The 25,000-nt window shown below is 46.6% G+C and overlaps 2 protein-coding genes across 5 annotated transcripts in view; both read right to left on the reverse strand.

The window, feature by feature from the left end:
- plxnb3 (plexin B3) overlaps positions 1 to 11,982 on the reverse strand; it is a 151,173-nt gene extending 139,191 nt beyond the window's left edge. For 3 of the 4 annotated variants that reach the window (XM_063208731.1, XM_063208734.1, XM_063208730.1), the window contains exon 1: positions 11,701 to 11,982. The gene's annotated coding sequence lies outside the window, so the exon portion shown is untranslated. Of the gene's footprint in view, positions 1 to 4,933; positions 5,049 to 11,700 lie in introns of all 4 variants that reach the window. The other variant, XM_063208733.1, reaches the window with a different exon arrangement.
- A 2,862-nt stretch (positions 11,983 to 14,844) lies between these two features.
- Positions 14,845 to 25,000, reverse strand: part of abcd1 (ATP-binding cassette, sub-family D (ALD), member 1) — a 32,579-nt gene continuing 22,423 nt past the window's right edge. The window contains exons 8-11 of the mRNA XM_063208736.1: positions 23,916 to 24,061; positions 19,349 to 19,433; positions 17,204 to 17,329; positions 14,845 to 16,011 (exon numbers count right to left, since the gene is read on the reverse strand). Of these exons, the coding sequence (XP_063064806.1) occupies positions 15,621 to 16,011; positions 17,204 to 17,329; positions 19,349 to 19,433; positions 23,916 to 24,061 (748 nt within the window). The 3' untranslated portion in view covers positions 14,845 to 15,620. The remainder of the gene's footprint in view (positions 16,012 to 17,203; positions 17,330 to 19,348; positions 19,434 to 23,915; positions 24,062 to 25,000) is intronic.

Consider the following 25,000-nt stretch of genomic DNA (forward strand, 5'->3'; position numbering starts at 1 on the left):
GATGGGTGGGCCGCTGAACGGGGAGATCGCACCAAGAGAGAACGAGAGAGAGAAAGAGAACGAGAGAGAGAGAGAGAGAGAGAGCAAGCGAGCGAGCACACACAGCGAGCAGCAAAACAGATGCCTGCGCTTCCAGACAGCTGCGGGAGCAAAGGCACCAATTAGACTGCCACCCCTGCCTCTGACACGCATTATTACAGACTCTATAATCTAGCCTGGAAATCTGTGGCCTACACACCACACTCCTCCGACACCAGAACTAAAGCGGCACAGAGAGAGAAGGAGAGAGAGAAGGAGAGAGAGAAGGAGAGAGAGAATGAGAGAGAATGAGAGAGAATGAGAGGAGAAAAAAGAAAGAGGAGACAAACAGAGAGAACAAGAGATACACAGAGAGAGAGAGAGAGAGAGAGAGAGAGAGAGAGCTGAGGTATAAGGAAGCGGAGACAAACAGAGAAAAGAAGTAGAAGAAGAAAAAGAAGAGAGAAGGATGAAGCAAAAAGAGAGAGAGAGAAAGCGATGGAGAGGGAGAGGGAGGAAGATAGAATCAAATGAGCGTGAGGAGAGAAAAGAGGAGAAGAGCAATCGTCTAACTAAAAGAAAACTACCGCAATTTGTAACAAAGACGGCCAGCGCTGTCAACACTTAGCCCACCGCCGTGTGCGTGCTAGTGGAGCAGAAAGGGTGTCAGTTGCAGGGGAAAGCAAAGGAAAAAAGAAAAGAGTATATGGGGAGAGGGAATCAAAATCTCTCTCTCTCTCTCTCTCTCTCTCTCTCTCTCGCACACATCCTTCCCTTCCATCCGCTTCCTCCACTCCCCTGTGATTATGGCTGGCCTCACACTGAGGCGTGGGGTGTTGGAGCTCTTGCTCTGCACGCGTGCATGTGTGCACTCCCAGAGAGGCGAGCTCTCTGGACGTGCTGGGGAGAGCGTGGGCCTTTTTCCTGCCTCCCCAACTGAGCACTCTTTCTCTGTGTCTCTCTGTGTCTCTCTCTCCCTCTCTCTCACTGAAGTGGCCATCTCCTGCCAAGCACAGCTGTTAAACCACAGAGAGTCAGCGCTCGCTCCCACAGAGACCCCGCAGATAAAACCAGCTCTGGTAAACTATCCCATCTCATCCCATCCCATCCTATCCTGTCCTCGCCACGGCTCTCCAACCCACCTACCCACTGACTTTGTGACTCAGCTAGACATTAGCCAGCGGAGTGCATCAAGGGCTAGGCTCGTGTCCCACTATTGTTGCCCTGGATGGCTGATTGTGAATGGGTGGGAAGGCAGAGGGGAAGAGGCAGGCAGGCAGGCAGGCAGACAGACAGACAGACAGACAGGCAGGCAGGCAGGCAGGCAGGCAGACTGACTGACTGACTGACTGACTGACTCACATCACAGACCAACTGGGTGACAGTGGATGAGTGGGGTGAAGGAGTGAGGCAGCAGGCAGTCAGGCAGTCAGGCATGTAGGCACTGGGCCCAACTACCAGACCAATTGGCTGACAAAGGGGGAGCTAGTTAATTGAGACAGGGTAAGGGGTGTGTGGGTGTGTGCATGGGGGGAGGGAGCTTGGCTAACAAAACAGGGTTGAGGAGGTTACGGCCTTGGTCATCCTCACTCGATAGCCCCATAAAAAGCTCATTGTCAGCTGGCTAACTTTGTAAACGGCTCGTCAGCGCTGCTTCAGAGGGATGCCAGGCGTACAAAGCAAGGGACACAAAACACACAAAGGAGGCCCATATTAGCCGACGCGTTGGACCCTATGGTGGTCGCCTGACCCCCCATCCCACCCTAATGGGATAAAAAGCTAAATTTCATTAACTGCGCTCGTGTGGCAGCCTGGGCTGGCTGGCTGGCTGGCAGGGGAGGGTGTAGCATAGAGTCAGGATAGCAGGGAGGAAGGGAAGGGAAAGGAAGGGACAGGAAGAGAGGGAGGAGGGGAGGAAGGGAGAGAAGGGGACAATTGTCGGAGAAAGGAGTGCCTAGGAGAGGAAGAGATGGAAAAAAAACAAAAGCGATGTGGAAAGCTCAGAGAGCGAGTGAGAGGGTGAGCGAAAGAGAGCAAAAGAGAGAGAGAGAGAGAGAGAGAGAGAAGGCTGGAGCAAGTTTTTTTTTAGCATCTGACACCCAAATATAGAGGCAAATGACTTTACCAGCATTGCTTGCATGCTGCACCCTTCGCACCATAATAAGACGGTTTGAAAACCCATCTTTAAAATAAAATGAGATACGCAAACATGCTAACAGCCCGTAGTTATGTGCTCCACTTCAAACGCCGACCGCTTAACGTAACATGCATTTACCAATGGTGGCCCCATTAGCCCAGGTTGTAAAAGTATACTGGCTGTGGAGAGAGAGAGAGAGAGAGAGAGAGAGAGAGAGAGAGAGAGAGAGAGAGAGAGAGAGAGAGAGAGAGAGAGGCGAGCAAAAAGAGAGGAGTGTGCGAGCGTACGAGCGACAAAATGAACGCAGAAGAGCGTGTTTAAAGTAGCGCCTCGGAAAAATAAAAAGGGCCGCGCTTGTTCTGGGAGACTGAGCACTGCTAAACAGCCGTCAGAGGAGCGGGGCTCGGGAGCAAAGCCTGGGCCATCAGATAACAATGCCATGCCCAGCCCAGCCCCTGCTGAAGGGAGGGAGGAACGTACGTACATCGCTGGCCCCCGCTCCCGGCTCCCACCTCGCAGATCGGAACATCAGGAAAAAGAAAAACACCCATCAGGATTTTTTTTCTTCCCCTTTCCAGCCAGCAGCCTTCGCCACCCCGTTTACCCACAGTGCTCGGCTTGGTTTGACTTGGCTTTCGCTTGGAACACTTTTCACTTTTCTTCACCGCCCCTAGCACCAGTCACCAGCCACCACCCTTTTCCTTTTTTTCAGGAACAGGAATAAACCCATTTCCTGAGCTTTGGGTTTGAAAAAAAAAGAAGGGGAAAAAAAAAAAATCACCCACTTGAGAAGATATTGCTTCTTTTGTTTGGGGAGAAGCATTTGTGTTTGTGTGTGCGTGTGTGTGTGTGTGTGCATGTGTGTGTGTGTGATGGCGAATGTGTGCAGGGATATGTGTGTGTGTGTGGTGATCGTGTGTGGATCTCATCCTTTTGTGAGGGAGATAATTGTCTTAAGCTCTGTGGTAATTGTACTCTAATGGGGCTATGCGGGCTACACCTCACTAAATTGAGTTAACCCGCAGACAATATTGAGAAAAATGAACTGCGGTGGCAAGGCACGGCAAGCACGCGCACGCACGCACGCTGCCTGGGCCGCTGTTGTGTCTATTATCAGTGTTGATGATAAAAGCTTTCATATCCGGCTCCATCCTCCTCCATCCTCCTCGTCCCCGCCAGGCCTGCGCTGCGCTGTGTGGCGGCTGCCTGCTGCTGCGGGGATGATGCCGGCTGACGCGTGGGTGTGTGTGTGCGTTTATGAATCTGTGTCTGTGTGTGTGTGTGTGAGAGAGAGAGAGAGCGAGAGACAGATTCTGTGCGTGTGCATGTGAACCAGTGTGTATGTGTATCTGCGCGTGCGTGCGTGCGTGCGTGCGTGCGTGCGTGTGTGCGCGCTTGTGTGGGGGGTTCTATACAATCAACACTGGTGGCAACTGCTACCATGCGCAGTAACGAAAATATAGGGAATGGTGGGGCGGAGTGTGGGGTGTTGGGTGTGGTGTGTGGAGATGGTGGTGGCTCATCAGTGCTTTCCAAAGCCAACAGCCAACTGCCAGCCAAGGAGACGTTCTACTCACCACAACACAAGAAGAAGAAGCCACATAGCTGCTGAGCCATCTAACCATCCACCCACCCACCCACTCACCTCCTTTAAAATAGAAAAAAACTAATTCAAGGCAAAGCCTGGCTGCTCTCATTCATGTCGTTTAGTCTCACTTGTTTGGGGAAATGGGTGAAAGGGAAACACAAGCGAGTGTTTACTGTGCGTGCTGTGTGCAATGAAGCGCACCAGAGGGGGACTAGGCGGGCACCTCGTTTTCACCACCCTAACCCTCCCCCTACCCCCACTCCCCCAGCAACACACATTTGCACGCGAACACACACACACACACGCACACATATATACACACACACACACACAACACATACCACCCACCCCTCCTTTAAAAAAAAAAAAAAAAGTGACCTAGATTATTGCAACTGAGTGCAAATCCTCAGACTGTGTGGTATCTCCAATCCCCAGATGGGGGTGGTGGATTGGGGAGGGGGACAGGGGGAGGGGGGCTGGGGGGGTGTCCATTTGTCACTGAGGACTAAAGATTCAATGCCGACCGTGTCAGGATGGAGAGGCCAGGAGGAATAAAGAGCGAGGAGGTGGCTGCGGCAGTCATTGCACATATACAGTATATGGGCAACTCCGTGTTACAACAGACGGTAACTCCCAAGTCCACATCATGGCTGAATATGATGTGAACGAATAGAGGCACTTAGTAGTAGTATCCTCGAAAACATTCCCCCTCATTTATTTTAATTCACCCTCTGAGGCAAACACTCAAAATACATTATTTATGTCGCCATCATGAATGCTACACCAATTTGGTGATATCTCTCTTGTGAAGGTCCACTTTCTGTGCATAAAAAGTACATAGCCCACATGTATGTAAGAGTACAGTATATTTTTAATGTATTATTTTATATTTTAATTTATTATTAATTAATTAGAGTTTTTTCACAAAAACTGAAGACTGCAGTGAAGTCTGCTTCAAACGGACACTTAAAACTTATCCGTACTGGCTAGTGGTTGTGGCCTGATTTTCAAGAAAAAAACGATCCTGATATATTTTTTTTGGGAGAAAGAAATTAATTATGCCTCACAGGGAAGATTGGTGTTGGATGTTTGAAGAGGATGAAGGAGCACCCAGTCAAGCTCCACTGGGGGAAAAGAAACTGCGAGATGTATCGAAAAAAAAAACTGAGTGCATGCATTTTTAATGGCACCTTGAGCGCATCCAAGTCTGAAGTTTCTCCCTTCCCTTTGTGCGCTGGGCTGGCTGGGCGCAATCTGACAAGCGACGGGGAGGGGGAAGCGTTGTGGTTGGCACCATCAAGGGCTCTCCATGCAACACACACACACAAATAATAAAGTAAACACACACATATGCACACACCAATCACTCACGCAAACACACACACTTGCACACACATGATGCAAACACACACACACATACACACTTTTGGGAAGCTCAGTCACCACACTTGACAGGATCGGTGTCTGAGCTGGGAGCTTCTAATCTGGGTGTGCGTGGTCAGAAGCCCCCCCTCTCACCCCCTCTCCCTCCATAATCTCCTGGGATCCGCCCTGGGGAAGGCTGGTTGGCTGGGCTGGTGAGACCCACAGGCCCCCCTCGCCTCTTCTCTCCTCTCTCCAGCACTCCTCTGCTCCCCTCTCCTCTCCTCCCCTCTACTGTTCAGTGCTGTCTCTTCTTGCTCTCCTCTCCCCACTTCTCTCCTCCATTCCTCCTTCTCTCCTTTCATGTCCTCCTCTGCTCTCCTTTCATCTCATCTCCTCTCCACCTGTCCTCTTCCTCCAGGACACCCCATGCCGCAGGGCCAGGCTATACTCGCCACACCTTCATGCCTTACGCCACACACACACACACACACACACACACACACACACACACACACACACACACACACACACACACACACACACACACACACACACACACACACACACACACACACACACACACACACACACACACACACGGAGCACCGACAAAGGCACCACAACAGGAGTGACAGGCTGCTTTTTGATCAGCGAGGAAACACACTTCATTTGATCTGTCAACAAGGGCTCATTATGACAATCACAAAACACTAGCGTTGCCAGGTTCAAGCCAATATCTGGGGCTTTGGGAGGTGGCTGGCTTTGTTATCGTTTTCCTCTTTCTGTCACGACTTGTCTGAGATGGGATGGGATGTGCAAACAATAGCAGACTTAAAAAAAGGTAATCTAGGTTTTTTGCGGCTATTCTCTCCTACCATCATTTTTCTTCTCTGTTGTCTGCTGGCCTACTACTACTACTACTACTATTGTTTTTTCCTCTCTCTTTTATTGTTGCGCGCAGCACAGATGCACTTCAAAGAGAATCCACATAGTCCCTCCTTCAGCAGAAAACATGCAGAGAAATCTGGAAATTCCATCTGAAGGATGAAAAATTAAACAGATGGCTGGACAGATTGTGTCGTGCGAGCGGCGTGTATTTAATCGGTCGCGACGCTTGATGAAATGGGCAGCCAGTGTTTCCAAAGTGTAGTGCTGCTTTAAATGCTTCGCATGTAGCTTTACTGCCTCGTGGGGTGTGTGTGTGTGTGTGTGTGTGTGTGTGTTTTTATCACTGTTGTTGTTTTGGTTCAGACTGTGGCACACAAAACGCTTAGCTGGTGTCCTGGGAGTTTTGGAAACACAAGACGAGTGTTGATGATATAGTCAGCACAGTCAGCTGTGAAAGGCCTTCCCTTCTACACACACACACACACACACACACACACACACACACACACACACACACACACACACACACACACACACACACACACACACACACACACACACACACACACACACCCTAGGCAAGTCAAAACATAAAACAAAAACGGCACATGCTTACATTCACAGCGGGACGGAGCACAAAACTGCGAGCCCCCCCTTGACTTAATCTCGTTTTAGAGCAGGTGTAGGCACACACAAGCACTTCAAATCCTCCAACCACCCCCCAGACACACACACACACACACACACACACACACACACACACACACACACACACACACACACACACACACACACACACACACACACACACACACACACACACACACACCTCCCTCCCTTCATCGTCTTCTCTCCTCCACCTTCCCTTTCTCTTCTCCTCCTCCTCCTCCTCTCAGTCAAGGGAGCAAGTCAGAGATGGAGAGACCCACCCTTGCCCTCGACGACTACTACTACTACACACTCATAGCCATCCCCTCCCCCTCTCCTCTGGCGTATCTGCCTCTCTTTCTCCGTCTCAATCTGTTTCTCTGCTGTCGTTCACTTTGTTCTCGCCTTGTTGACTCTCTCTCTCTCTCTCTCTCTCTCTCTCTCTCTCTCTCTCTTCCTCTCTCTCTCTCTCTCTAGAGCAGACAGACCAGTATTGCCACTCGTTCGTTCGCTCGCCGGCTGCCTGGAATCATTTGCATTCCCTGCTGCAGCCGCCGATGAGAGAGAAGAGAGAGGCGAGCGAGTGAGCAAGGACTATTTGCATACCTGTGTTAAAAAATGTCATCCAAGACCAAACAAAAGCGAATTGGCAAGGAAGTGTATGCCCCTTCAGAGTTACTTCACGTGTAGGTCATGGAACAGGACACACGGAGGGAAATTAAATGAATACAAAAATGTAAACATATATTCTCTGCAACATGTGAAGCTGGTGGAGTTTGTACAGCAGTGGTGGTGGGGACCACTGGTGTGACACTACTGGTGTTTTACAAAGTCTATGTTAAGGAATAGCAAAATAGGAGTGACTAGAAAGAGGGCATTTATTACAATGTTTCCCGTAAAAAATGTGATTGTCTAGGTGGTGGGTTGGGTTAGTCAGTGTTAGAGATATATGACCATCATTAAAAAGGATTTTTTTCCTGTTTGGTATGAAATATGATGTGTAAACCCCTAAATGCATCAATTTTTGGGTGAAGCAACTTAAGAAATAACATTCACAACACAAAATCTTTCTATTTTCAGGATGGTAGGCCTACTGTAGGTGTTTATTGTGAAGGAGGCCACCTTAGCAATAAAGTGCTCGGGGAAAACTCTGAGTTGAGGCACACATATGGCAAAAATACAGTGTAAGGGCCACCGGAAAAAAAGGGCATTTATTAAAAGCCACGCCACCGATCACAAGGACGTTAATGCAATTCATTACGCTATTAGACATGGGCTCCCACCAGCCTCCAGAAAACATGCTGCTGCTCACTGAGAGGCCATGATTTCAAATGAGATAACAAGGCTGTTTGTGTGCAATGTGTGCATGTGTGTGTGAATGTTTGTGTGTGTGTGTCCGTGCATGTGTGTAATGGATGTATCCTTGTTCGGGGATGCGTGTCCCTAGGTGTGAATAATGTCTTTGTGTTTCACGTGTGTGCATATAATGCCTCTGAGCAGTAACTGTGAGCACGGTGGGGGGTGTGTGTGGGCCAATATTGTCTTATCCACCCCCCACCTGCACCTATCCACCCCTACACACACACACACACACACACACACACCACCCCCACCATCCCCAACACACACACACTACCCCTTTTACACACACACACACACGGTGCAATCCTCCCCTTAATCCAGCCTGAGCTGTGGGGGCAGTCTGTGTCAAATTTTCAAACAGATTTTCAGACTCTTAGATATTCACAGACGGGAAAGTAAAACCTGACTGACAGTGCAGTATAGTGCAGAGAACAGTGCTGTGCAGTGCACTCTTGAGAGAGACACAGAAAGAGGCACACAGAGAGAGAGAGAGAGAAAGAGAGAGAGAGAGAGAGAGAGAGAGAGAGAGAGAGAGAGAGAGAGAGAGAGAGAGAGAGAGAGAGAGAGAGAGAGAGGGTGAGAGACTCAGAGAGCATGGCTGGTTTGTTGGATTTGAAACCACGGTGACGGGCGAGCGAGCGAAAGAATGCCACACAGCCGACGCACGCCGTCATCACGCTCGCGCAACCATGATGCAACAGTGGCACGCACAAAAACAAAAATCACAACACACACACACACAACCTGAAAGTCAAAGTCGAAAGCGGCAGCAGAAGCAGTACAGAGAGAGAGAGAGAGAGAGAGAGAGAGAGCGAGAGCGAGAGAGAGAGAGAGAGAGCAGTGGCAGGGGAGGAAGGGAAAGCTACGGAGGCTTCTCTCGAGTCGTGTTAGGACCAGACTCTAAATGAGCTGTGCCGCACCCTTACACATGGCAGAGGAGAGAGCAGAGGAGAGAGGAGAGGGGGAGAGAGAAGAGAAGAGAAGAGAAGAGAAGAGAAGAGAAGAGAAGAGAAGAGAAGAGAAGAGAAGAGAGCAGAGCAGAGCAGAAGAGAGCAGAAGAGAGCAGAGGAGATGAGTGAGGAGTGGAGAGCACTGTAGATGAGCGAGGAGGAGAAAACAAGAGATGAGAGGAGACAGTGAGAGGAGAAGAGAGGAGAGGAGAAGAAAGGAGAGGAGAGACAGTGGAGAGGAGACGAGAGGAGATGCAGAGGGGACGAGAGGGGAGCAGAGGAGAGGAGCGGAGAAAGGAGAAGAGAAGAGAAGAGAAGAGAGCAGAAGGGGGCATGGGGGAATCCACTGAGTGTTGCTCTGAGAGAGAAAACATGCTGCTAACACTGCTGTTTCTTCCCAGAGATCAGACGGAGAGGAGGATTTGACTGATGAAGGGGAATCAATTAGCAAGCCATTCCTGGCTTGTTAGTGTGCAATTAGCCCATACACATAAAGTACATGTTGCAATAGACTAGGTTGGAACTGCACACACTGTTCAGACTGTACTGTATAGAGTGCCTATAGGCATTTATAGGCGGTGCAGTTTAAATGGGTGAGGGGGGTGAGGAGAGACCAGATTACAGATTATTAACAAGAAACACAGTAATCAGGGTCGGGGAAATCCCCTTAATCCTCAGGCACCAGGGACGGGGGGAGAGGCAAGTTGGTCTTAGAGGATGACATGTAGCCATATCAAGCTACTGTAATGCCCCACAACAAATGACTGTATATAAAATGAATCACAAATTAGATGCAACAATAAACACCCTGCAAATCAATTGCTCAAATGACATGCCTGGAAATGACCCAATACTTCTTCACAGGATGTTTCGTTCATGAGGCCCTACCAGACTGTTGACATTTGTCTACCAGGTCATAACTGTAACAGTGTGCCATAACTGTAAAAGGGTGAGATAAGCCAGGGCCTAATCACTTGTGTGGCCTGCACACATTTGCAAGGTCTCAGTGCCATACTTGGTTTCACCAATATAGGTGTGTATTCCTTAGAACATCAACCACAACATGATGATTAACCGTTAATCATCACCCGTCAACTCATGTGGCAATGAGGTAGGCTACTTGGCAGTGAAATGAAAGAATACAGACACATCTTTTCCAGTGCAATGATTGTTAAAGAATAACCAGTTCAGTAAATGTGACTGTCTTGGATTTTGTAGTTAAAGGGTAACTTCTGCCAGTTTCGACATGCAGTGAGTTGTAATGCTCTCACTACCTGGACTTGTCAGTACCTGATTTTTTTTTTCTTCAACCTTTTCCGAGATCCTGGTCATTGTAACGGGGACAGGTGTTTGTATACATTTCAAAAAAACATCTTGATTTATTCCCAATAACATCCAAAAGGTTATGCAACATCAGCAGATAGCAAACAGCGAAACCTTTTGAGATCTATTTGGAGTAGGCCAAAGTGTTTAATGTAGCCTAAACAAAATCTGACCCATTAGAATAGCTCAGATCTCAAAAAGGGCTGGGTCAAAAAATGCAGCATCACCAAGCCTACTGACAAGTCAAGGGTAGCGTGAGCAATAAAACAGCTTATTGAAATTGGCAGAAGTTATCTTTTAATATTAAAGAAAGAGTCAACAAAGGATGGGTGAATGTGATAGAATTGAAAGCAGCATTGAGAGTTTTTAGTTTCACCAAAAGTTAAAGTAACGCAGAAATTGTCACAATGTAACATTAGATAGGCTACTATCCCATGTCTAGAAGTAGCCTACCCTATGCATCGTTTTATGTTAGTGAATCTGACATAGGCTACAAAGGTTACCAACCTCCACTGTCAGTGCTGGTGACTACAAGCAGTGGAATTTTACTCTCGGACTGTCCACAGCGGCACAGACACCGACAGGTGAGCCATCAGCAATACCAACGACATTCCAATACTTATTTGGGTAGGCACTAGTCAGTCTGCGAGCAAGCCTCCAGTCCACAAAACTTTGCTCAGTGGTGCACGTCGGCTCTGTGTCAGACGGGATTTGCTTTATTCTTTGAAGCTGGCTAAATTATTTCCACCACAACTACAATTCTACCGTGAATGGGCGAATTTGGTCCTGTAAAAACACCCAAAGCCACCGGGCGCTGAAGAATGCAAAGTATTTCGTATTCAAGTGAATTGGCTTAGCGCGAAGGCAACTCGTAACGACGAGAATTTAAACTGCTATGCGAGCAAAAGCAATTCAGACTCAGCACTGAAAACATAGGCTACAAGATGCATAAGATTAGTCCCTGTGTGAACCTGTTACGCGCTGTGTAGCCTAACCTACCAGTTTATAGGCTATTGTTTTATAATCAATGCTGCTATGCTGGAATTCAATTTCACATCACCACTTTCAGGTTTATAGACTGAGGCCACTTTTAAATATACCAACCATAAAGCAACTTCACGCTTGGAGAACTTCAAAAGGTGCAAATAACTCGCCATGACCAAAACCTAAACACGTATAGGTTCATGCGATTCCAGGAATCCTGGTAACTCTATCGGGCACCATGACTAATTTTGCGCATCAAAAACACATTTTAAGATGCCCAAAATGTTGAAACAATGGCGAGGAGACCAGCGACAGTAGGAATTCAGGTTGACTTATTGCACTTCATACTTTACAGACATGTCAGGACATAACTTGGATACAGGAAGACGTGCCATTTTGGTGGCATACTCGATAAAACAAGAAAAAGACCAACGTACCTCGCGCAGTTATCGATGCGCCGGATTATCCAAGAGAAATTGCACTTCGCGCAACTAACCCAGTGTTGCTTACATTGAATTTCCAGATGATGTGTGTCAGAGAGAGCAGGTCTCTACCACTCCCGCCCCCAAATCGAGGTGCTATCCAGCGGCGTCTAATTCCCCTACCAGTGTAGCGAGGGAACAAAAAAGCCCTCAACGCAACACGTGGAGGAAGATTTTCTAGCACTAAAACCTTAAAAGACTTCACTCACTCCAGTCGGGAGTCAGCACCACCGGAATCTTCAGAGGGAGCGGTGGAGGACGGTATTCGCTGAGTCGACAGCGCCACCACATGACCAAAAGTAAGCAAGTGTGGGGGAAGCGCAAGGCAAGTGCGCTATGCCTGGGAGTCTGTTGAATGGTGTTAGACATTAGTCTTTCCCACAGCTTATGCAGAGCTATTGGAATTTCTAAATTATAAACCAGAATTAAGTATTAAAACATGATGTCTTCTCTTATATCTAAAAGAAAAACCTCAAGTTAACCTCAGTAAACTCCTAGTCCTACCCTACCCTACACAGTGCATCATGTTCAACAGTGGTCACATAGGTAACTGTGAAGTGCCTGTAAAGTTAAAAAGAGACACATTACAAAGCCACATCCTGTTCGTGCCAGCAGCAAAAGCTAGCAAATATTGGAGACACCAAACAGCTGCAGCAAGTCATCTGACCTGCACATCAGCTTCTGGTGTGCATGTTACACTTACACTTCTTTTGACACTCTCGGTCTGTTAAGAGTGTAAAAGCTATGCAGCGTGGGGCTCGGGTGTGCATCTGGCTGACAGCTCCTGACAGTGGCTCAGCAATGTGTTGCAGGCCCTATGCTCAAGACCAAATGCCCCCCACCCCCAAGTAGAATGAGAATTAAAAAAAAAGGAAAGACTTTCAGCAGATATCTTGGTGTGTCTTCCCCCACCCCCATTTCCCGATGTCCACAAACATAGTACCTTTGCCTTCCACCACACTATTGATTAACCAAATCATTCAGGTAAATAAAAATGTGAGGAAAAAAACAATAATCAAACAAGGCACAAGTGTAAGTTAGAAATGTATTTATACTTTTTATTTATCTAATTAAAAACGGCACTGTGGAAGGAAAGATTGTGCAAAAGCAGTCCTTAAGGAGCAGGTTTCAGTGAGTAGGCCTCCAGATTGCACGTGGACAAGAAAGATGCTGTCCACATTTTCAGATTTGTTTTTTCCCCAGCCTGTCGAAATGCACAGCACACAATGGCCCAATATATTACATGGAACAGCAACAGAGACTGAGGCATACTGACAGACCTGCGTCACATACAAATGATGTCTGGGCAAGAGTTCAAATGGAATTCCATTCCATTACACTCCATTCCATCGTTGTGCAAATTCCTAAGGGGATATATTTGTCATCAACCAAAACATCATCTACATATTCATCATCATCTCCAAACTAAGAATATCTTTCAGTGTGTTAGGATTACTGTTGACTAACAAAATACGCTAGAACTGTGCAAAATAAGTTCATGAAAATCACTTTGAATTAAATGTGAATGATTAAAAAACACAATAACAATTCAAATGACAATACATGTTTTCAATCAAGAGTAAGTCATTTCCATCATAAGAAATGTTGGGCGGCACGGCAGTTTTTTTCCCCCTTCTCTCCCCCACGGTCCCCTGTGTAAGATACTCATAATAATAAGATGAGCAAAAATTGAAAAAAAAAAACATGAACACATTCATGAAGTAGTCAAATCCAATAAAAACAGCAACAGCACTTCGTGGAGACAGTTTAAGTTTTGCGCTGATTAAATGATGCAACTTAGTGCATCACAAAAGTGTCATTGTGTGGGAACAGTTTTGAGATTGTGCTGCTGTCTTTAGAGATTTTATCTACAGTCCCGTCCGTCATTTACTGCAGTTCAGCCCTTCATACAAAGCCTTCATTGATTACACACAAATGACATTCAGAGAAATCTAGCAAAAATGGGCAACCCTAAGAGGGAAAATGACAGAAATTGCTTCTGAAACTGTAAGGACCATTTACAGTAAGGTTAAGGGGGAAAAAAGACTATCAGTCAATGAAATGTATAGAAAATTGCAATGCAAAATAAACGTTAAAAAACGTCAGCCGTCAGAGCACTGTTCGTCTACAATCAGCATAACAGACATTACAGATGGAACAATGTGATGCCAATATAAAAAGAGAAGTTGACAAGGTCAAAATGTCACCAAAAGAAAAGAGAGAAAGAAGATAAAAAACGATGGCACAGTTCTAACTAGTGGTTAGATACACACCCTCCCTTCTGACAGCCTCTTCAGTAAATCAGTACAGCGAGAGAGAGAGAGAGAAAGAGAGAGGCGGGGGGGGGTTGTAGGGGACGGTGACACACAATGGATAATAAAATAAAAAATAAAATCAAAACAATAATAAAACTATAATGGTGAAATACAGTACTAGAGTCAGTAATGTATGCAGCGTTTTCCCACCGGGAGCTCAGCGGTGTTTGCACCACCGGCTCCCCCTGAAATTCAGTGGAGAATTCAGATAACAGGCAAGAGACAGCTTTCATGGCTCCTTTCATCATTCCACAGCACCTGGCAGAGTTGGCAGATGCTTCTTCTCTCCCCCCCAACACACACACACACACACACCTTCAACACACACCCTTGCTACCCTCAACCCTCAACCCCCGACTCCCATACACACACACACACACACACACACACACACACACACACACACACACACACACACACACACACACACACACACACACACACACACACACACACACACACACACACACACACACACACCTCTGCTCACCCCCCGATGCAAAGACACACACACACACACACACACACACACACACACACACACACACACACACACACACACACACACACACACCCTGCTACACACCTCTGCAACACCCCACCCTCTGCAACCTCTCCATCGCCTAACTCAGCCCCCCCTCAGCCATGGCAGAGGAATAAACCTTTGCTGACATTCACGTGCAAAAGGTGAATGCCACTGACACTCTCCCTGCTTGTTAAGGCCTCTCGTCTCGTCTCGGCTCCCTGTTCCACTCCTAATCCGCCATCTGCATTTTATACGCTCACTTTTCCAGCATTCAATTATGTCTCTCTCTCTCTCTAACTCTCTCTCTCTCAGCATCAGTTGCTGTCACACACACATGCACGCACTCACTCGCAACCACACAGACAAGACACGCACACACACACACACACACACCAAGCAAACCTTATTGTTCCAGCGTAGGTTTTTTGCTCACACAGACAGAAGCACACCTGGACTGGCACATGAATCCATCCCTTCCCCCCCTCGCCATTCTGCCAACACAACAGCAATGCCAACACCCTACACCACCCCCCATTCCCACCCCACTACCCCAGTCCTCCCTCCACCTCTCCTCCCATCTGCTCCAGCCCCGCCCCTTTCGTCTCCCTATGTAACCCCTCCCCCGTACCCAACGCTGCAGACCCCTCCAGCTGCAGTCCCATAGCTCTACCGAGCTTTGGTAGACACTGGCGGACACTGGCGGACGGACGCACGCACGCACCACGCACGCACGCACACACCTGGACTGGCATTCATTGGAATTCATCCCTTTCTCTCTCCCGTTCATTCTGCCAAAAGCAAGGTCTGCATCACATCACCAAACAACCCATTCCCCTGCTCTAGCTGCATTCAACTTCTCTCTTCCTCTCTGGTCCAGCCTGTTCTAGTATAACCTCATCCTCCATGTCCTGTCACCCAGGATGGCCATGAGCATGGGCGCACACACACGTGCACGCACGCAGGCACACACACACAAACACACACACACTTGAACTGGCACTTCAATCCCCCTCCCCCATTCCATTCTGCCAACATTATACCACAACTCCATTCTCCTGCTCCTTCTCCACCGCAGCCTGCTCCAGCCCCTCCCCTTTCTTCTCCCCGTTCAACTCCGCCCCTTGCTGCTGGTCTGCAGCCACCTGCTGCCCCTCCTCCTCCTCCTCCTCCTTCTCCTCCTCCTCCTCCTCGATGGCTACATGGGGGGGCAGCTCCCCTATGGCAACGTGGGGGGGCAGCGTGGTGCTGTCCTCGCCCAGCATGCGGCACAGGTCGGCCAGCCGCTGCTGCATCTTGGGGATGCCGGAGAGCTGCGTCTCCAGCCGGTGCTTCTCGTCCTGCAGCGAGATGCGGGTGGAGGCGTCCAGCTTCTCGAAGCGCCAGCCACCCTCGCCGTCAAACTGCAACAGGTGAGAGTGGTACTTCCTGTGAGGAGAGCGAGAGAGCGAGAGAGTGAGAGCGAGAGAGAGAGAGGATTAGAGAAAAAAGGTTAGAACAGGTTTGTATGTAGTTGTGTGCATGTGTGTTTCTGTACAGTAGATGGGTGCTTGAACCTGTTTGAGTGAAAGTATTTGTGTGTGTGTGTGTGAGAGAGAGTGTTGGTTTATGCATGTGTGTTTGTGCGTTTATGTAAGGGGGAAAAGGGGGGGAAGGAAGACAGACAGACATTCAGTCGAGAACAAACAACAACATTGCGGTTGTCAGGAAGTGATGGTGGCAAGGCCATGAAACGCACACGCACACACACACACACACACACACACACACACACACACACACACACACACACACACACACACACACACACACACACACACACACACACACACACACACACACACACACACACACAAGTGTCTGACAATTCTGAGTTTCCTGTGCCATGGTTGGCAGGAAGGAAGGAAGGCAGACAGGCGAGTCTGTCTGCTGCTGCAAGAGCGCCACCACCTGGTCCCTGAGGGAGAGGCGTCACCTCCCTGCTGGAATCCACGGGCTCCATCTGAGGAGCTACTGCAGGTACCTGCTCACACTCACACGCACACACCGCACCGCACCGCATCCATCTCCCTCAGGCCTTTCATGTGCACATCAAACATGTTGCCTACCTTACATACTCCTGATGTGCACACACATACTACAGTAAACAAGCACGCACACACACACACACACATCACACATTGCACGCACACACATATTGCATGCACGCAAGCATGCACACGCACACACGCGCGCGCGCGCACAAACACAGGCACACAGACACACGTCTGTAACACAGACACACTCACACGTCTGATGCTTATGAGGAATTTTCTTGGTTGTTATTGGTTTTGAGCCGTGTTTACCGAGACATTGTTTAAAGTGTGTCTCTGTTTGATGTGATGAGCAAATCAAACACCCATGAAATGCACATTGCAAAGAAAGGAGGGAAAAATTGAAAACATTTGAGTGAGCCGTTAGAATGGGGAAAAGAAGAGAAGATGAAAGCATACAAGTTGAAAGAAAAAGAACAAGAGGAAAAGGATGAAAAATGTAGAAGAGAAAGATGAAGTATAGAAGGAGAAGTGTAAGCAGAGGAAAAGAAAGAGAGAAGGAGAAGAAAAAAGAGAAACATACGCACCAAAGCGAGGGTCGATGTGTGATGGAGAGGAGAGCTATCCCAGCGTCCTTAGCGGCTTCAAATATTTTGCCCTCCACATCAATGCTCACCGCGCTGGTGCACTCATCCAGCAGCGCGTACTTGGGCCTGTCAAAGCAAACCGGAGACACCATGTGAGTTAAGAAGCACAAGAAAGAGTAAAGAAGAAGAAAAAGCAGAAAGTCTTATCCTGTAGCTTGAAGTTAAAGAAGCTGTGTAGAAGGTTAAGATCACTAGTAAAGCCTACAGTAAACTTTTTCTCCCTAAACTTTTTTTTTGTTCTTCCCTGGATTGTTATTGTGGCATACAGATGGGAAGACATGAGATGAATAGCGTGCTAAATCCCATCTGTATCCTCTGCAGTTCCATTCTAATGAGTGTATTAGTGGAGTTAACCATTCAGGCCCACTGACGACAGAAATCACGTTAATGGCACTATAACCACACTGCCCTACAAAGGCAAAGTGCAGTGTGAGAAAAATGCCTTCAAAGTATGGGTATTACAAGTAGTTAGATATTGTAGTTACTGCAAATTTTGATATCTCTAAAACGGGTCACTTTTGGGCCATAAGGCTTTTTAAAGGAGTTATGGCCACACCAATTAAATTTGTTGGTTCTCGTATTTGCCACTTGTATTTTGTATCACAATGGGAAAAAAATCAGTTTCAATACCCCAAAAAATGACTGCATGTTTTCATGAACGGGGAGGTGTCTCTTTAGTAGTTGCAGGTCATGTGACGTAGAGAACCAATAAAACCACTCCTTTCAACATGCCGATTACGACTAGCGAATCAGGAAACATGTTACATTCAAACATTTACAGACAAACATGCAATGGCAAGTTGAAGCCCCTGTGGGTTAGCAGTAGCAGCGGTGAAACACAGTATTGCTCTTAGTGGAATTAGTGGAGTGGGATAGCAGTTTTAAAAAAGAAAAACAACAACTATTCAACTGTTGAATCATCTCAGTTTATTCAAACCAGATTAATATAATAATTGCCCTGTGACCTAATTTTGTGCCTGGTCTATTTGGCAGCCTTAATTCCCTTCTACACTGTCCTTCTCCATGTCCAGGTGTTTGCCTGTCTTGCACCTTCCTTTGGAGGTCCATGTGAGGCTGATATACAGGTGGTATAACCACACGACTAATTTTTTTTTTTTTTTTTTTTTTCGCCCTCTCGCTTCAACTTTTTCCTGAAAAAATCCGAGAACCAACAAATTAAATTGGTGTGGCCTATAATGAAGACCTAAGCACAAGGAGACCTAACATAAATGAGGTATAATGAAGACCATTTTCATTCTAAACTCAATTTTGACAACATGCACTATGTAGTTACTTCACTCTGCAGGGCAGCACAGTCATTATCACACAGAGAGCTGGCACAGGACTGGTTAAAATGGGCATGTTTGGTTAGGGCTTGGCTAGCATGGCTGGAGGGATGAATGGATGGATGTCTGACTGGGTGGCTGATCATGACGTGAAACAGGACTGAGTGAGGTCTGCCAGGCAAGACAGCTGTCAAACATGCAAGCCGTCAGCTTATGCGGTCTTCTCCCTGTGATGCTTCAGTATGCAATCACATGTTTGGACAAAGATTATGCCATCTCGTCCAATATTGTTTACTGTCTCTGGGCCAGACCAGAGCCAATCGGAGAGACAGACATGACAGCCGTAGTCAAACAAGCCCAATGAAATATTATGCGAGACGATTGTCAAAGGCCTAATAAAGTGGGATTTATATATATAGAGATCTTATTTTGGGCTGTCTATGGGGAGACACATATTGGACAAATTAGGAATTCCTGATTAAACAAACCCAATGAGATTTTATGTGATTGTCAAAGGAACTTATTCAGTGTAGTGTGCGAACCTGCTCTCACCCTGAACTGTTCTTTCTGGGTCCACGCATCTGCCTATTTCTTTAAACATCTAGAGCGCAACAATATCCTTGCCTCCCCCATCCTTGTCAAAGGCCCAAAAAAGCTGGATTAATATATAAAGAGCTTTTTTTTCTGTGGCGACCGTGGTTTCATACACACATTTTTAGTTTGGAAAAAAAAGAATTCTAGATGAATCAGGACAACAACAACAAAAAATCACACAGTGTGAGGAAGTGAGGGTTCGTACTTGTGGTAGAACATGCGTGCCATTCCCATCCTCTGCTTCTCCCCTCCGGACAACACATCCTTCCAGTCGCTCTCCGCATCCCAGCCTGAGCCAAACACACACACACACACACACACACACACACACACACACACACACACACACACACACACACACACACACACACACACACACACACACACACACACACACACACACACACACACACACACACACACACACACACACACACACACACACACACGTCAGGAATTATCCAGGTAATCACAAAACATTACATTATATTCAGCAGACGCTTTAAGCCAAAGGTAATTACAAAGACATAATCAACATCATTCACATAATGTTTGGTGGAAATTATAGGGTGTGCAGGCAAAGCAGTTTTGCAGATGAGCAGGGATAGGCTTTTTTTTTCTTAAGAGGGAAAACTGTCGTGGAGGAGAAGAATGATTACCAGACCACTGACTATATCTATCCCACTGGTAAATAAATGACATATGGTAAATATTATCTTTATGTATGATATTGCTTCTACTAGGTGCCTGTTTATATGCATTGTGTCTTTTCGATGATATGAGTCCATGCTAATTATATTGTCCATTTTATTTCTTGTATTGTATTGTGATATAAATGTGCTATGTAGATACGTTTAATTGACTGATTGTATTATATACTGTATATACTATACTGTTTGCTGGCTGTGTGGAGAGAGAGAGCCAACCTCTACCATCATATTCCTCGTACATGTAAGCACATGTAAGCGTAGTTCTCCAGTAAAACTCTGAATACTGATTGTCATATTCTATAGAAGATGATCACGCGGTAATCAGGAGCTCTGCGGGGTAACTGTTCTGGCACACACTAAAACACCAGTGCAATTACACTGTGGCTGGCTAACAACATTTAATAGAAAACCACACCTCACCTGCTGCACACGCGTCTTAAAATAGAAGCCGGCGTCTGTAAATGAATGTAATGTAAATGCGATGCCGACGGGGCCACACATCAGCGCTTCCATTGTGATTACAGTTCCAGATTAATTCACTTATTTCACGCTTGCGTGATTTACATGTCAATCAATCCGTGGCGCGATTGCGGATGCTCTCGTGGGTACAGATAAAGTTCATCAAATAAATCCTATGCCAGCCTAGACTGTGGTGTGGTTACTGTTTTATATGACCACGGATTCAACTTTCTGTGATAAAACTACAGAAACACACACACACAACTTTCTGTGATGTGATACCACTATACAGTATGTTTGCACACACACAATACATAATACACACACAAACACACACGCCACAGACATACACACAGCCTGTAACTGTTGTGTGCAAATGGATGCAAGTATTGGTTACACCAGGCCTCAGACTTCATCTAGAGTTGAAGAGTTCATTCAATGCTGGACTGTGCCATCGGGAGTTCTATGTTAACCAATGGCATTCAGGCCTCCGCAAACCTGCTTCTGCAAATGTCTATATGCAGCTATTTAGTTTATTAGTTTAGGTTCTGTTGCTCTTGATGCAATCCTTCACACCAGGGTCAAATTGCTGTTGATGATTACAATTTGGTTTTTATTTTTACCCATTCCCGCCCAATAAAAACCATGGTGTCCATTCAACCATTATCTATCGTAATGACAGTGGTGCAAATTGTTGGAAAATTATGATGTTCAATGCACAGCTGTTGTGCACCAAACGAGAAATTGGCACAATTATGTTGGTGCGTCGATACAAATGGGGTTAGAAATGTGCATTGTTTCCACTGAAATAGCAGTGCTTGGTAAAACACAGGAATAAGGTGGTTCATTTTTTTAGCAAAACTTAATTATATTAAGTAGACAGGTCAGATTCCCAACTTTTCTTATTTAAAAATGCGTCCAGTCTAAGAGGATTTTGCAACAATAAAAGTCACAATTGAGCCTGGGAACCCAAGGTCAGTACACTTTACAGTAATTATGTTGTGAAGACAAAGACACCCATTTCGTTTAAAAAAAAAATCCTTCTAGAGTCAAGTCTAAGAGGCCTGGTTGCTGTTGGTTGGCCGCACGCCAGCGTCCAATTACTGTTCCGATTATAATGGGTTTATTTTGTCAGCACGGTTCAACATAGTCCGCTGTTCCTTATAATGATTGGAGGTCATGTTGTTGGGAATGATGGCATTTGTAGCAAAGCTATTTTTCTCAGTGGGCAAATGGCCCAATTATGTCGGTGTGCAGCCCGATGGGCAAAGGCGTTTGCGGCAGAGGCTACTGGCTGGTCTATTCATCTCCCTCTTATTGGATTCATGCATGGGAACATCTAGGGCTAGCTGAGTTTAGAACACCTTAAATAAGAATAAAATACATTATTGTATAAACAACTTCCCAACTCTGGCACATAAGCGTCCTGGTAGAATGCATTAAGCAGTAAATTGTGTGTAGTCCAAGAGGCCTTTTATTTGCAGAGGCTCCAGGCTGGTTTCTCCACTCACCTCCCTTCCTGCCTCTCCAGGGATGTGTTTCTGGAAAGCGTTCTATACAACACTTCACACCAGCGTTATTACCAGAGATTCTTTAAGTATAGAGATATGCCAACATAATAGGTTTCTATGGGCACCTAATGCGACCAGATTCCGGTCTGCCTAAGGGCCGTGTCATAATGCTCCTACAATGAATAGAACAGTCCTTAGGTCTGCCTAGGTCTGCCTAATAATAATAATAATAATAATAATTGTATTTGTATAGCACTGTGTCATACAAGGCATGTAACTCAAAGTGCTTAACAAATGGGAAAAAACATTGTTAGAGATAGATTTAAAAGGAGAGGTATAGAGGAGAGGCAGAAAGAGCAGGAAGGCAGAGGAAGAAGAGATAGACAGAGAATGTAGAGTCGTAAGGTCAACGTAGGTTAGGACCAGGATTCTTAGATGTGTAAGGTCCATAGTGGCTGGGCCTATCATAAGTCATAGATAGTCACACAGAGATTGGGCGCTCAGGTGCGGCCCCTGGTGGCCTAAGGGGGGCCATAATAGAACCAGGAAACAATGGGCCAATGGAACCTCTCTCTCTCTACTCTCTCTGTTATTACCATTGTGTCGATCAGGCTCCACCTGTCCCCCGCCCCCTGCTGCACACTGCCAACACCCTTTACTATCTACACAGTTTTTTTCTACAGCCCTTCACTGCAGTGGCAAATTGTTGTTTACGTTAGTATCATAGTTTAGCTGGTCCCCTTCTGAACATCACTAGCACCTTTAATCAGTCAGATCATTGACTCAATTATGAAGCTCACGGCTCTCGGTGTTTGGTTCAAACGTTGTACAAATTGCCTTTAAAACTGTCTGGTGGGTCATGCCGTGGCCTAACTGTAGGGCACTGGGTCACTATGCCGGCGACCAGGGTTCGATTCCGGCCCGGGTCATTTGCCGAAACTTCCCAGTCTCTCTCTCCCTGCTCATTCCCAGTCCCTCTGTAACTGTCACAATAAAGGCATGAAAAGCCCAAAAATAACTGTCTGGTGGGTTCACCATCCTCCCTCTCCAGGGTGTACCTTGAGATATTGAACAACCTCAGGATGTCCTCAAGCTTTAAAATTTTTATACAGAGTTCATACAACTCTTCACTCCAGTGTCAAATTATTGTGTTGGTTAGTATTGGTGTTTTAGTTGGTTGGTCCACTCCCCCCCCCAGGATGTATCGGATATTGACCACCCTCGGCATATCCACCTGCTGTACTAACGCCCTTCATCAGGATTTATACGCTTCACACCAGCGCCAAATTATTGTACCACTCATGAGTCGGGCTCCTGGCGTTGGCTCCTGGCTGTTTGGTCCGAGTATTGTATAAAATGCTTGTAATAAAAAAACAAACCGTCTATGGTTAGCCCACTCACCTCCCTCCCTCCCTCCAGGATGTGTCTGAGATATTGACCACTCTATGGATGTCCTCCAGCTTCACAACACCAAAACCCTTCATAACCATGTTATACACCTTTTAATAATTGTGTCGATCAGTATTGGTATTTAGCTGGTTGGTCCACCCAACTTCCTCTATTTCTCCAGAAGGTATCTGAGGTTAATCACAGGCTGCTCACCTCCCTCTCTCCAGGAAGTGTTGGAGGTTCATCACCCTCAGTATGTCCTCCAGCTTAACAACACTAACAAAGAAGGTGGATCTTATTTGACAATAACACCCTTCACTTCCTATACAGTTTTAATAATTCTGCATTGCTGATTAGTATTGGAACTTAGAGCTGCTTGGTCCATTCACCTCTCTGCAGAGCAGTGCTGGGAACCTGTTTTTGAGGCCGTCTTATCCGGCTACAAGATCATTTTAATGTTATGCAGTTTCACATGAACTGTGTTTTGTAATACATTTGCAATAATGTCCTATTTTCAGGAAACCTAGAGAAGGTGGTCTCTCTTGTAAAGGTGGTGGCTAAAGTGCAGGGGGAAACTCTGGTGTGTGTTCATCGTACGGCCCTTGAAGGACTTCATAACATTTGAAGTTGCCCCTCGAATGAAAAAGGTTTAACCACGCCTGCTCTACAGAAGGCATCTGTAGTTGATGGTTGCTCTACTCACCCCCTTCTCTCTCCAGGATGTATCGGAGGTTGACCACCCTCAGAATGTCCTCCAGCTGATCGTCTGAGATGCCCTTCTGACCCATCTCCTCCACCGTGTGAGGGTAGATCACCTGGTCCCTTAGAGTGCCCACAGACATGTACGGCCTACGGTGGGGGAGAGGGGTCAAACAGAGTGTTACGGACGGGGCTGTGTGAGAGTAGATAACCTGATGCCTTAAAGTGCCCACAGACATGTACAGGCTACGGTAGGGGAGAAGGGTCAAACAGTGTTATTTTGAATCAGGTTCCTGGTGTTTGGGCTGGTTGGTCTCCAGGATATACTGTATGAGAGGTTGACTGCACTCACTCTTCAATGCATTTTTTTATAAAACCTTCACAGCAGCATTAAATTATTGTGTCAATTATGAATTGGGCTCCTGGTGTTTGTCTAGTTTGTCACCTGGTCCCCCAGTGTGATCCACACACATGTACGGCCTACGGTGGGGGAGAGGGGTCAAACAGACTGTTATGGACAGGGGAATGACAAGAAAACAACAATGGGGAGGAAAGCACAGCGAGAGGAGAGAGATAGCAAAAAGCCCTTTGAAAGTAAGAAAATTACTTTCTCTGAAAAGTGTGCCACACATTACAGTTTCATGTGAAATTATTCAACAAATTTCTGGCTCCTGAGTATTTGTGGGCCATGAGTGTGCCTCGGGCAATCTCACTTTAAAATGCATTGTGTGCTGATACTCAGTGTTACATCCAGAAAATTTAATTCTGGTGCACGCACACTCAGGCAGGCATGCACACAAGCGTGCGCGCACGCACACACACGCACACACACACACACACACACGCACGGTTTAATCATCTTATCTGGCTGCCTTTGTTAGTGATACAACAGTTCCCTGCAGGGTTGGTGCATGTGTGTCTTTCTTGTCTCATATCTTTTGAATTTAGAGCAGCGGCTGGAAACTTGCTCAGGTGTGTGTGTGTGTGTGCGTGCGTGTGCGTGTGCGTGTGCGCGTGCGTGTGTGCGTGTGTGTGTGTGTGCGTGTGTGCGTGTGTGTGCGCGTCTGTCTTTGGAGTTCAAAAAGAAAG

The sequence above is a fragment of the Engraulis encrasicolus genome, chromosome 10, assembly GCF_034702125.1.
Source record: "Engraulis encrasicolus isolate BLACKSEA-1 chromosome 10, IST_EnEncr_1.0, whole genome shotgun sequence".
NCBI classification, from domain to species: Eukaryota; Metazoa; Chordata; class Actinopteri; order Clupeiformes; family Engraulidae; genus Engraulis; species Engraulis encrasicolus.